Below are 14,419 nucleotides of genomic sequence, written 5' to 3' on the forward strand. Positions count from 1 at the left end.
AAAAACTGATTTCAAGTTCCTATAATTTTGCATTGTGCAGAGTTATAAATATTAGATACTTAGATATATGTATAAAAAAATGTTTGATCCTTCTTATTACTACAGTTGATAGTATATAGCTATGTTCGTTTGAATGATATATAGTATGGACATACTATAATTTAACCCTTCTCTACTCTGATGTAATTCATGAGACTGCAACATTTAATTATGACATATATATATATATATATATATATATATATATATATATATATATATAATAAATTCAATAATTAATATAAAAGTATAATGAGGTAATTTTTTTCATTCTTATTTGTATAACAGTAGAATCAAATGGTGTTTGAAATAAAATGTTTAAAAAAACATAGCAGTCAATAAATCTAGTTTGTTAAGGGTTAAATGTCCAATTATATGATATAATTATTTTTATCATTTGAATTCGATCGATACGTTTCTTAATATATTTATGTGATTACGAAAAATATCTTATACGAAACAGGTAAAATCAATCATTTTACAGGAAGTGGGGGCCAGTTATTGTATTCATGTAATAGTGATTGATAATACGACAGGGTGTTTTTTTTTGTAAATTATAAAACAATTATTACAGTATTACCAGATATTACTAATATCTGATTAATAATATAAATATATAATATACATGGCATGAGATATAAAAATTTTTAGACCATTCTTACGGTGTGATATATAAAAATGAGTTAAATTTAGATTATAGATATCGTTATATATCAAAATGATTTTTAATAGAATGTTAAGTAAAGTAATATATATGGATGTATGCACAGGTGGACAGGGACAAACAGACAGAGGGAGGGCGAGATTTAAATACATGCTGCAGCTAGAGAAGTGATTACAATTTATAAGAAAGAAAATATGTTGCTTATAATCAAAGATTTTTTTTTTTTTTTATTGATTAAATTAAAAAAATTCAGGTATATCTTTTATCCGAGCAGAAATTTATGATTTCGCAAAAAAAGAAAAGAAAGATTATTGTGTGTTTAGAATAACACATAAAAACCATGTAACATGATGTATCCGTGTAACATTATATATGTCATATTATTATTGTTATCAAAATTAATCAGATTATCTTATTTTCTGATCAAATAATAATTATATTTTTATATCTATAGTTTTCAAAAGATATATTAATTTCTAATACTATCCTTTTGTTTTTGAAATGTGGAATAGTCTTTCAGAAATTTTTTCTATTAAAAAATATTTCTACATATATAACATAAATAATGTTAACATATAACAGACAATGCGAAATGCCAAAATGAACCGATTTGAATCAATTTGAAACGAATTTCGGTATAGTTCTATTTAATTGTAATGTATTCTCTAATAATTCTTAGTAATTTCGAAATGAATATTTTATACTTTGTTACAATTGATAAATATTGTTTAAACGATTCCTAGTGTTCATAAAAAATAACATTCTTAAAATTGAGTCCATCTTTGTCGTTATCAATATATAAATATTAAAAGTGTATTAATGTAAAACTAAAAAATTGATACATATAATTGAAAAATGTTTTAAATTATAAATTATGTGCCAAGAATCTTGTATACCATCTTATATCTTATATCAATAATATATACTTGATATATGTGAAATAATATAATTAAAAAAATATAATTGTATCCTCTATTATAGTTTCAAGATGCATAACGACATACATTATTATATTTGCAATTGAAATTATATTATATGTAAAATACAATGTGTATATATATATATATACATATATATAAGAAACTTAAACATAATTTTCTTCCTGTACCTTCTGTACCTTACACTGTTAGACACCACTAAATATTCATTAAATATTTCAACGGAGGAGTTGAAGTTGATACGTGTATTCTTGAACATTAAATTAAATATTTAAAAAAAGAAAAAGAAAAAGACGAGGTAATAAAAATATATTTCCTTATGAAAATGATTTATCTATCGATATATCTCTATATAATACATTATAGATATTAAAATGTATCAAAATGAATAGGTTATGTTCGACGACATATTGTATTTTCTAAACGAATCTTTTCCTCTACGCACGTTTTAACAATATATAATTTTACATCCACTTACCTCCACTTACAAATTGTAAACTGCGAGCGTTATTTAACAAATAAGATAATTTTAATAATAACCAACTTATAATTCAAGAGAGAAGTATAACACAAGCGACCGCTAGGAGACGTCGTACAGGATTAAAAGATAAACAATATATTAGAAACGTGACTACGTTGTAAACCGTTAGTTACATAAATGGCCGTCAGAGTGCGACATGAGAATACGATAACGGGTGTGAAAAAAACAAAAACTAATGAATTATTGACGAAAATAAATTTCATTGAGAACAAGAAAGATTTTAACGAAAATTTCGTTTCCTATTTCTTTGTTTCTTTTTCAAAAGGACATTATTTTAATAGGAAAAAAATGGCTTATATTTTTCAATATTCTTTACGGTATATAATAATTATAATTTATTTTATATTGAAAACTATTGGTAGATAATACAGATACATCAGGATCACGCGTTTATAATACGACCTATCAGAGAAGACGATCGCCATCGGTCGATTGGTCGATAAACACGAGCCATCTTTAACAGCCAATCAGCATCGAGTTCAACCTTGTATCGTCCCACCCACTGTGAAACGATAAGTCAGTGGCGCTACTTATCCGTTAGCGTTAAACACGGAACAGCGTTAGTCTCGCGGAGCACATTGCACGGTGTACACGGTAAAGCGTGGACAAGTACGATTAAACAAAAAGAAAAAGAAAGAAAGAAAGAAAGAAAAAAAAGCGAGCCATCGTGCAAAGAACGTTAGAGAGACCGGGTTTGACTCGAATATTATAATAGTGCGTTTTAAAAAGATATACATGTGCGCACACATACATACATATATACACACACGTAGTAGATTAAACGTATCTTACAGGCGCGTAGTAATTAGGCGAGAAGAAATTCTACGAAAAGATAGATAGATAGATAGATAGATAGATAGATAGATAGATAATTAGATAGATAGATAGATAAATAGAGTGATAAAGAAAGAAAGATAGATAATTTACTAAAGATACCGAGAAACAACTTCGACGACACGTTATTATTTAGACAGAAAGAAAGAGAGAGAGAGAGAGAGTGAGTGAGAGTGTGAAACAGAGACGAAGAGATAGATACAGTTAGAAAGAGAATACGATATATACGATAGAAAAGAAGAGAGAGAGAGAGAGAAAGAGAGAGGTTTTGTGTTACGAACGCGCACGTTGCCTTTCAACATTGTTTATCTATCGATTTTCTTCGTCAAGAGGAAAACGGAGCCAGACATAACGATTCGTCAAGAAGACGAAAGCTACGAAAGAAAGAGAGATAGAAAGATAGATATATACATATAGATATATACATACATACACATACATATATATATATATAAACCGTATTATATGTGCGTGTGCGAGTGTGTACGTGTGCCTGTTCGTTCTTGTGCGTGCTTGTGTGTGTATATAAAATACTCTTAACAATTCATAGTAAAAGAGAAAAAATATTTTCTATTTTTTTTTTTTTTTTTTTTTTTTACGATCAACAAAATTTCGTTTTGCGCGTTAAATATGTAGTTATTGTATAACATAAACGACGAAGGACTTTCGGAGTATTATAAAATCTTCGGTGTGAATAATTTTCTTGGAAACGAATATACATTTATATTTATATATGTATATATATCTATAGAGAGAGAGAGAGAGAATTAGAGAGAGATAGAGAGAGTTTATTAACGAAAAAGAAAATCGGTAAAAGCTAGGCGGCTTAGTTAGCCATTTCTCTCGGAGACTTCGAGGAAACCTCATCGTGCGCTATCCACAAAATAATGTCAACTTTATTCTTGTGAATAACGAAGATATTAAAATAAGGAAGAGAGAGAGAGAGAGAGAGAGAGAGAGAAGGGAGGAGCCGGTAGAAGAAAATTTTTCATCTTAATAGCGAACGAATAAACCACTCGTTTATTATATTACACACTTCTTCTTCTTCTTCTTCCTCTCGTCGGTAAGTTAGCGTATATAATCACGATTATTTCGATTTTATTATGGGAGAACGTGCTTGTAAAAGAGAGAGAAAGACAGAAAGAGGGGAGAGATAAAGATGGATATATATATATATATGTACACATATCAGTCACAATATATATATATATGTATATATATATATATATTGTGTATAATTTGTATATGTTTATATAGATGAAAAAGAAGAGTACACTTAGTATCAATTTCACAAATTTTCCTTCTCTCTCTTTCTTTCTTTATTTCTCTCTCTCTTTCTTTCTCGTGTGTCGGACGAGCCGATAAAGTAGAGTCGTCCGCCCTTTTGAATTTTCTTTACGATTTATTTTAATTTGACCACGATAAAGAAGAAAAAAAAAACCAGAAAAAAAATAGATATAAAGTAAATAAAAGTGGAAATTGTACTCTCTCTTTCTCGCGCGATACATATCGATGCCGAGAGTGGCGTGATCTAAAAAAAAAAAAAATTTTTTTTTTATTTTTTTGTTTCGTTGATTTTTTTTTTTTTCATCACCCCTGATGTCTACATTTCGTTCAGCATAGTCTCTTCTTTCTCTCGTATGTTATCAACGTACATTATATCCCTTTCTCTCTAATTCATTTTCACACCGAAAGGTTAGGACAGAGACATACATACATATATATACATATATATACATATATATACATAACTATGTATGTATATATATATATATATACATACTATGTAATATATTTTCACACGAGGGCTCTCGACCTTAATTCGTGAACGCGAACCGGGATTGTGCACTCTAACCTCCCTCAGTGTGTTTGCATATGTTCATCTCTGTTCTGTTCTGTTCTGTTCTGTTCTATTCTACTGTTGCTGTTGCTATTGCTATTGCTGTTGTTAGTAGTTACCTCATGTTCGTTGGTGGTATGGTGATGCTGTGTATAACGGTGGCACGATACCGGTTCGTTGCTTTACGACGATATTCGTCATCTTTTCTTCTTCTCGGCCTATCACCTTTCGTCTTTTCCATACGCGATTCGTGCGCTTCCGTTGTCGAGTCATTCTATTCCTTCGTGATTCGTTCGCAATATTTCTCGAGTTCGTCGTTCTTTTTTTATCGCTTATAACGAAAGAAAAAGAGAGAAAGAAAAACAAAGAGAGAGAGAGAGAGAGAGAGAGAGAGAGAGAGAGAGAGAGAGAGAGAGAGAGAGATCATAAAGATCCTTCGAATTTTTAAGTCGTTTAATTTATTCTTTTACTTTGTGTATTTCTTTTACTTCTCCATTTTTTTTTCTTCCTTTTTTTATCTTTAATTTCATTTGCTTCAATTCAACAACGTCATCTTCCTGTATTTTGTTTTCTCTTTTTTTTATCCTCCTTTTTCTTTCTTCTTTTTTCACATACACACGTGTACGTCTATATAACGTGATTTAACAAAATCATTTTTATTCATTTTTCTTTTTCTTCCTCTTTTTTTTCCCTTTTTTTTTTTCCTTATTAAAGAAACAGTAAATAGTATAGATCGTTTGAATATTATGTAATTTTCTCAATTTGAAGTTGATTGAAATATTATGTCATGTTTCTTTTTCTTGACTATTTCACCTTCGTTTTCCTCGTAGGTATAACTGGTTTGAATGTTCTCTCTCTTTCCCTCTCTCTCTTTCTCTCTCTCCCCCCCCCCCCATCTCTCTGTCTTTCTGTAGTTTTTATTCGACTTGGAAGGTCATTCATTTTTTACTTTTTATTTTGCAAGATTGTAACTTGTTCTTTTTCTCTTTTCTTTTTTGCTTCTTTATTCTTTCTTTCCTTTATATATATATATATATATATATATATATATATATAGAAGATAAAGATTGTACTAAGAAATTTATATCCTTTCTACCTCTTATCTATTTACACGTATTTAACTTTTATCTTTAATTCGATCTAATAATATCTTTAATTTTTCCATTTATTTGTATTACTTTATTATAGAACTGTAATAACATCTTTCTTACCTTTCCTTTTTTTCTTTCGCCATATTAAATATCGTGTCGATAATTAATCAAAAATCATCGATCGTTAATTGATTATTTTTTTGTTTTGTTTTATTTCATTTACCGATCGATCACAATGACCAATGCCAAATATTTCTTTTTTTTTTTTTTGTATTGTATGTCTATGTTGTGTTTACATTAATTTGTAGATATCAATGAGAAAAATTTCTCTCTCTCTCTCTCTCTCTCTCTCTCTCTCTCTCTCTCTCTCTCCCTTTCTCTTTCTCTCTTATACACGCGTTAAAAGTGACCGAGATTTCCGGATGGATCAATCTCGGAGATATGCTTGCGCTCTTTATAGTTTATACGGAAGGATTTTACGAGTTGCCAAATGAAAGACCGCATAGCAATGAACTAGATATGTCGAATGAAAAGAATGAGTGGTTCTTTCTCTCTCTCTCTCTCTCTCTCTCTTTCTTTTTTATCGTACACACCCACACACACATATACATACACATGTACATTCTGTTTCATTAGATTGTAAAATCATAATACGAATATGTACACTCTCACACACACGTGCATATATCAAAATAAACATTCAGCCATTTGCGAATCGATTATATACGTATAGGGTGGACTCAAAGTTTTTAGACGATTTTAACACTAATACTTTTTGTTATATTTTGTTTTCTTTTTATAAACGATAAAAATATTGTCTATATTTGGAGATAATATTCACGATGGAATAATAATAATTTTGATTTTTCATTTATTTATTTATTTATTTATTTATTTATTTATTTATTTACTTATATATATATATATCATACTAAGTGATGTATATTATAAATCGGATTATCTTCTTTCGAAAATGTATTAAACTAATTTATTTAATTATTTTTTATTTTTTCTCGGTTTTCTGATTTTTCTGATTTCCAATTTTTTATCTTTTTTTTTTTTTTTTTTTACTTAATATCACTTAAGAATTTTTGTTTTGTCCCATTCCGTATAAAAATGATAATATTCGTTTAGGAAAGATATCGTTTGAGACTTTAATCGTGTTACGATTGATATCGTAAAAAGTAATCGTTTTGTTTGAACTATGTTGATCGGCTTTGGTGTTAGTATATGTACGGCTTGCGGTAGTAATTCTTTACGTTCTAAATCACATTAACGCTGGTGTAGGAAGGAAAAAGAAATAAAATAAAATAAAATAAAATAAAATAGGAAACCACACAAAAACACAGACACAACAGGTGTTTTATGAGTGGTAACAGGTATAACGCAAAGAATTCTTCCTCTCTTTTTTTTTTCTCTTTCTCTCTTTCTCTCTCTTTCTCTCTCTCATATAATTATTTAATTAATTCGATAAAAGAGAGAGGCAGAGAAAAAAAATTATAATAAAAAGAAAAGAAAAGAAGAATGTTCTGTCGTTGATAGAAATCCTTAGGTTACGATCACCCTATATATTGATACAGAGCAAACAATGGTTCATCATCCATTTTTAAAAAAATTGATATGACGCACGACTTTCGTGTCGTATTAATACCTCGTGAAAATATATTACGTGTAGGCATTAAAATATCATCATCGATTTTGATTTAATGAGATTATTATTACGAAATATCGAATAAAATAAATCATGTCATATCGACGATTGATTCAAATTAATTTCATTTTTTTTTTTTTTTATAATCGTGATCGCGATTACAATTATATTTCGTATATTTCATTGTATCTCTGTGTGTATGTATATATGTATGTACGTACTATGATTCATATATAAGATTGTTGTGAAGTAAATTATGTTATTTTTTGTTTTCTTCTTTGTGCAGAATATATCCACGTGAAACATTGATATAGGGAAATATATCGTGTGGGCGATAAGTAAACGAGTGGGGGGAACGGAAAAATAAATTAAAAAAAAAAAAAAGAGATAGAAAAAGAAAGAGAGAGAGAGAAACAAACAAACAAACAAACAAACAAATAAAAAAAAAAATTACGAACGAAATAAAAATATTTCAAGATGAACAAAATGGATTACATGGAAGTGACTTCTCCAAATTACTCGTACGTCTTTAATTTCGAAGAAAAGTTTATGCATCAGGATACAAGAGCATGGATGTTGAAACATTGGACAAGTGCATTTTATTATTGTGGTATATATATGATATTAATTTTTGGTGGTCAACATTACATGGCTAGTAGACCGAAGTTCGAACTACGAGGTATACTCACTCTATGGAACACCCTATTAGCATCGTTCTCCATTATTGGATTCACCAGAACGGCGACTGAATTCATTCACGTGCTCAGGAATCATGGACTTTATTACAGTGTTTGTATACCAAGGTAAGAATTTTTTTCTCTCTCTTCTTTTTTATACTATTCTAATAAGAGGATTAATGGGGGGGAAAAAAAAAAGAAAAGAAAAGAACAAAAAAAAATTTATATTTTATTTTTCTTTCTTTTTGTCTCTTGCTCTCTCGCTCTCTCTTTCTCTCTTTTTTTCTTTTTTCCTTCGAATCGAGATATATATTTTCTTAGGAATTAAAAGGATTAAAAAAGAAAAAAAAAGAAAAGGAAGTAACAATTTATGGTATTTTTTGTTTTTATTATTATATTATATAAAAATATTGAGCAATATATCGATAATACATTAGTAATATAGATTTTTATTCGAATAAAATAAATATTGGATTTAAATAAATAAATAAATAAATAAATAAATAAATAAATAAAACGAAAGAGATCAGATATTTTTCTTTTTTTTTTTCTTTCTTTCTTTTTTCTCGTTGAAAAATCGAATACTTCATTGGTAATGTAAATTGTATTCAAATGAAGCTTTTTACAAGGAAAGAAAAAATTAAGACGATCGTGAAGAAGAAAATGGAGGATGAGAAGAGCAATTTATGATTTCCGTTTCTCTTCTCTTTTTTTTTTTTTTTCTTTTTCGCGTGCATTTATTTTCAATAATATTATGTAATGTCGGTAATAGCGTTGGTAATGCAATTTTTTTTTTATATTCGAACAAAATAAGAAAAAGTAAAAAATAAAACGAGAGAGAGAGAGAGAGGGGGGGGGAGGGGAAATATCGATTTTGGTTTTTTTCTTCTCTCTCCAAAAATATTTCATTGATGTAGATTTTATGCAAACAAGATTGTAGGATAAAAAGGAAGAGTAAACAATGAAGAAGAGGAAGTAGAATTAGCGAACAATTAACGATAATTAGTTCTTTCTTATTTTCTTTTCTTTTCCCCCTTTCAAAAATAAACTACTTAAATTCTCGGACTTTAATCTTTTCACATGACATCATTTCTATTATCGTAAAAAATGATTCATTATTACGACGAATTGTTCGTAAAGTTTGTTTTTTTTATATAATATTTTCAAAGTAAATATACATAAATATCTATGATTATTACTTCGCAAAGAAAATCGTGGGGATAATAATAATAGTAGTAGTAATAATAGTAAAAAAAAAAAAAAAAAAAAAAAAAAGAACAGAATTATTCGTACGTAATTTGCAGTAAAGTAAAAAGTTCATAGAGTAGATCGTTATGTTGTAACAGTCAATTTAAAGTTGTAGTTTAGTCTTGTAATTATTTAAGAAGATAGGCTTGTAATTTTTTAATCTTTTAAAAAAAGGAAAAAAGAAATATTCTAAAGAACATCTCGAAGAAATATTATATATTTTCAAGATCATATAATCATATAAATTAAGTTGTTCACGTATTAAATATGTATAATATGATCCATCAATTATTATTCTTGTCCAATAATTTTTTCTTCTTCTTTTTCTTCTTCAACAGGTTTGTTATTCTTATATAGTTTCGATGGAACGCAGATTATGTATATTATCATTCCTTTTTTCTTTTCTTTTCTTTTTTGTCTATTTATTAATATTTATAACAATATTATACATGATCATTCATTCTCTTTTTTCTTTTTCTTTCCATTTTTTTTTATTTTTTTTTTATAACGCTTAAGAAGTCTTCAATCCATGATCTTGTTTGATTAAACATTCGTAATGCTTTTTTTTTTCCCCACTTTATTATACTTATCGTACATAAAAAGAAATATAAATCTTAAATAAATATAATTTTGAAATTTACACTTGGTCCTTACGATATAAACTTTACATGTTTCATTTATTTTGTTTTATTTTATTTTCTTTTTTCTTTTTTTTTTTTTACTTATTTTTTTCTTTTTTCATTTGCAACGTTATCGTAATTTTGTTATTATGTATCTCGTACAAATATTGAAGTGGGACATGCACATTTGAATTTTAACAAACAACTCTATTTTGCGATAGTCAAAGTCGATTATAAGATAAAAGGATAATAGTAACAGTTGTGATAATTAAGTAAAGTATTTTGGCATAATCGTATTTGGACTACAATTATATATATATGTATATTTAAAAAAAAAATTATCATTATCTTTTTTTTTTCTATTTTTTTTTTCTTATTTACGTATGTATATATGTATATATATATTTTTTTCCTATAACGAAGACAAACTGAAAGAAACAGTAAGTAATATTTTTTTAATATATGTCCTTAAAAAAAATTGCGATATTTTCTGTTTGTTTTATACGTACAATATTTTTTTTTTTTTTTTTTTGAAACGAAACGCGTCTTGAAGTGAAAGAAAAAAAGAAAGGAAAAACAGCGAATTTTTCAGTCATCGTTATTTCTTCATCCTATTTAAAACTTTTAAAATTATTGTCAGTATAACAAAAAAAACGTATGTCTTTTAATATCTCGTGAATTAAATGACTCTCTTAATCACCAGTTCAAGTAAGTTATGTCGTTGATAATAAAACGATATGAAATACACACAAACACATATTTTTGCAAATTATTTAATTCGCAGTCTTCTCAGTTTTGTTTTCGATTAAACGTTGATTTCGTAATCCGTGTTCAAGTAATGCAATTAAATCAATTCGCGTACTTACGATAATTCAATAAAAAATTCATCAAACAATATAATTAAATATTATAATTCTGCTTTTAATTTTTCAATGATCTCGGATTGTGGATTTGAAAAAGAAAATATATATATGTACACACGTATATACAATGAAATCTACACACATACACACACATTAATATTAATATTAGCAATGATATAACAAAGTTCACATTATATAACTACGTGATAATGATTTTGCTTATCTATTTAAAAATATATAAGTAATGAGTTAAAGAGGATATTAATATCGACACACACACACACACACATTGTATTTTTAAATTTATTTGCTGCATTATATTCTTTTAACAATGTCATTATTTCTTAACACAATAATAATAATAATTATTATTATAACAATTTCATGCAATCATATTAACATAAACTTTCTATTTCGACAGTCAGAATCTTTTGCGAAACATAATTGCAAACACATTTAACGAAGTATAATGTCGAAAGTTTTTATATTTGATATATATATATATATATAAAACACACACAAACTTATAATTTAGCTGTAGTCGTCAGAAAAAAAAAATGGGGTTATAAAAGAACCCCTTATAATAAAGATCCTTATTAAGGATCTTATCGAACCAACGAATAATTCTCACATTATTTTTTCCTTATTTCTTTTTTTTTTCTTTTTTTTTCTTTTTTTTTTTTTAATTGTTTCAGTTTCATCGTTCAAGACCGAGTGTCGGGCTTTTGGACATGGATGTTCGTGTTATCGAAGTTACCGGAGCTAGGTGATACCGTGTTCATTGTTCTACGTAAACAGCCATTGATATTTTTACATTGGTATCACCACATAACCGTGTTGCTATATTCATGGTTCTCATATACGGAATACGCGTCATCGGCAAGATGGTTCATCGTAATGAATTATTGCGTTCATTCGTTGATGTATAGCTATTACGCATTAAAGGCTATGCGTTATTCGCCACCAAAATGGATCTCGATGCTGGTCACGGGATTGCAATTGTCACAAATGGTGATGGGCTGTGCCATAAACGTGTGGGCTTATCAGTACCTGAAACAAGGACAGTCGGAGTGTCACATATCACGATTAAACATCAGGCTTAGCCTGGCTATGTACTTCAGTTATTTCGTCCTATTCGCACAGTTCTTCCACAAGGCCTATTTGGGCAGAGACTCCACGAGAAAATCTATGAAGAAGTTATATACTAACGGTATGATTACGGCGTCTTCGTCTACCACGTCTATGACGATGGAAGACCATATGGTCGTACCAACGAAATACGCGAATGGTAAACTGAAGGAAAATTAAGAAGGCAACAACAAAGAAGAAGAATTTCAGAGAAGAAAAAAAAAAGAAGAAAAAGAAGCTAGAATAGTGAAATAAAATGAGGGAGAGAGAGAGAGAGAAAGAGAGAGATAACACACACACAAAATAACGCATAACAATTATGGTGCTCGCTAAATGAGAAAGCAAATGATAATTGTTTAATGGACAAGGCTTTCTTCATTAAAAGCGAACCAACAACAACAACAACAAGAAAAACAACAAATTTTTAGCTCTTAAGAGCAGCAAGCCTCAACCCTTCTCGCCCTTTTTACCACCGGCTCATCCAGCTTTCTTTTTTTGTTTGTTTGTTTGTTTGCTTGCTTCTTTTCTTTCTTTTCTATTTTATTTTATTTTACTATTATTATTATTATTATTATTATTATTATTATATGTATAGGTATATTATTTTTCTTCTTTCTTTTTTCTTTTTTCTTTTTTGTTGTTTCTTAGTTGGAACATCCTTTTCGCGGTATCCGTGCATTATTGTTCAATATATTCCTTAATAGATTTTTTAAATAATTATAATAATCTTCTTTTCTTTCTTTTTCTTCTTCTTATTATATTATTATTATTATTATTATTATTATTATTTTATTCTATTTTATTTTATTTTATTGTATTATATTACATTTTATTTTTGTTTTCTTTTTGGGATACACCGTTACTATAATTTTTCTTTTCCTTTTTTTTTGCGTTAACTGCAATATATATATATATATATATTTATATTATATAAATATATATATATATACGTACACACATATACACATAAGTGTGGAGTTAGACTATTTTCAAGGGGTTGTAGAGATTGAGGGTGGTGGTAAAATAGCGAGGAGATAAACCTCATAGAATAATTTTCATTCCCACCTCCTAGAGGATAAATGAATAGATAATAATAATAATATTAATAATAATAATAGTAATAGTAATTGATTATATTGATGATATTGATGATTAATAATGATGATGATAATTAATTATTATCGAATCTCTCTCTCTCTCTCTCTCTCTTTCTCGTTAGGGTTTCTTGTTTTTTATTTTTATTTTTTATACAAGACCGCACAAATTAATCTCCATAATTATTCGCCGATTTAAATACGCTGTCTTCGATCACGCCAATCGATCGAGATGATCCATTTTTTATTTTTTTATTCTTTTTTTTTCTAGATTTTGAACTTCTTCCCGTCTCCCTCCATTCTTTCTCTCTTTCTTTCTCTCTCTCTCTCTCTCTTTCTCTTTTTTTTTTCTGTTTGATTGGACGGATAGAAATAATTGCAAAGGAGGGAATTACAAAGAGCGAGAGATTGGCAGACGGGTGGGGGAGGAGAAAATTTTGAAAAAATCAATAAAAACAATAAAAAGTAAAAAAAAACAACAAAAGAAGAAAAGTACATATTGACAATATGACGGACTCCTTCGCTAAAATTTCCATTAGCAATTTATTATTATTATTATTATTATTATTATTATTATTATTATTATTATTATTATTCTTATTATTATTATTGTTGTTATTATAATTATAATTATTATAATAATAATAATTATTATTACTATTTTGTTTCCTTTTCTTTTTCCGACTCACTCTCCTCGTCGGCCTATAAAATATTTTCCTAAACGTAACAGGCGCATTCCTAAAACATAACAGGTCGATGAATGATAGAAAAAAGAAAAAAAAAATAAAATAAAATAAAATAAAAAGAAAAAAAAATGAAAAGAGAAACAAAAATACAAAATGTGCGACAATGATAATATAATAATTAAATAAATGACTAAATAAATAAAATTCAAAAAAAAAAAAGAAATCTAAAATAAATAAAAAGAAAAGTCGAGGAGAAGATGTGAGTCACGTACGAAATAAGATTCCCCTTTGACACAGGCGTTTTATGATTCTTTAATGAAAAGGAAACAAACAAAAAATAAATAAATAAATAAATAAATAAAAAAGAACGAAAAGAAAGGAAAAAGAAGAAGATTCTTTGAATCCAATTGCATCGACGTTTATATACATATATATATTATATTATGCTACCGTTCGATAAGTTAGAGTTCGATTCGTTTGTCGTTGTTATGTTCTCTCGTATGCT

At 27.8% G+C, this 14,419-nt stretch overlaps 2 protein-coding genes and 1 long non-coding RNA gene across 3 annotated transcripts in view; all 3 read left to right on the plus strand.

The window, feature by feature from the left end:
• The window catches only part of LOC122633020 (BTB/POZ domain-containing adapter for CUL3-mediated RhoA degradation protein 3), a 5,539-nt gene extending 4,499 nt beyond the window's left edge, over positions 1 to 1,040 (plus strand). The window contains exon 5 of the mRNA XM_043820454.1: positions 810 to 1,040. Coding sequence (XP_043676389.1) covers positions 810 to 874 — 65 coding nt within the window. The 3' untranslated portion in view covers positions 875 to 1,040. The remainder of the gene's footprint in view (positions 1 to 809) is intronic.
• A 1,693-nt stretch (positions 1,041 to 2,733) lies between these two features.
• Positions 2,734 to 12,365, plus strand: LOC122633019 (elongation of very long chain fatty acids protein 6). The gene is made up of 3 exons (XM_043820453.1): positions 2,734 to 2,896; positions 7,885 to 8,401; positions 11,702 to 12,365. The coding sequence occupies exons 2-3, from the start codon at positions 8,076 to 8,078 to the stop codon at positions 12,312 to 12,314; spliced, it is 939 nt and encodes a 312-aa protein (XP_043676388.1). The 5' UTR covers positions 2,734 to 2,896; positions 7,885 to 8,075; the 3' UTR covers positions 12,315 to 12,365.
• LOC122633022 lies at positions 3,250 to 12,539 on the plus strand. The gene is made up of 2 exons (XR_006327992.1): positions 3,250 to 3,281; positions 12,400 to 12,539. It is a non-coding gene; the product is annotated as an uncharacterized LOC122633022 (long non-coding RNA).
• Positions 12,540 to 14,419: the final 1,880 nt, after the last annotated feature.

This window comes from Vespula pensylvanica, chromosome 11, assembly GCF_014466175.1.
Source record: "Vespula pensylvanica isolate Volc-1 chromosome 11, ASM1446617v1, whole genome shotgun sequence".
NCBI lineage: Eukaryota > Metazoa > Arthropoda > Insecta > Hymenoptera > Vespidae > Vespula > Vespula pensylvanica.

Bases quoted from the DNA above. Each gene is read 5' to 3' on its own strand.
- LOC122633019 (XM_043820453.1), top strand. From the start codon at position 8,076: ATGAACAAAATGGATTACATGGAAGTGACTTCTCCAAATTACTCGTAC. The intron at 8,402-11,701 runs GTAAGAATTTTT...TAATTGTTTCAG, and splicing joins TACAGTGTTTGTATACCAAG to TTTCATCGTTCAAGACCGAG.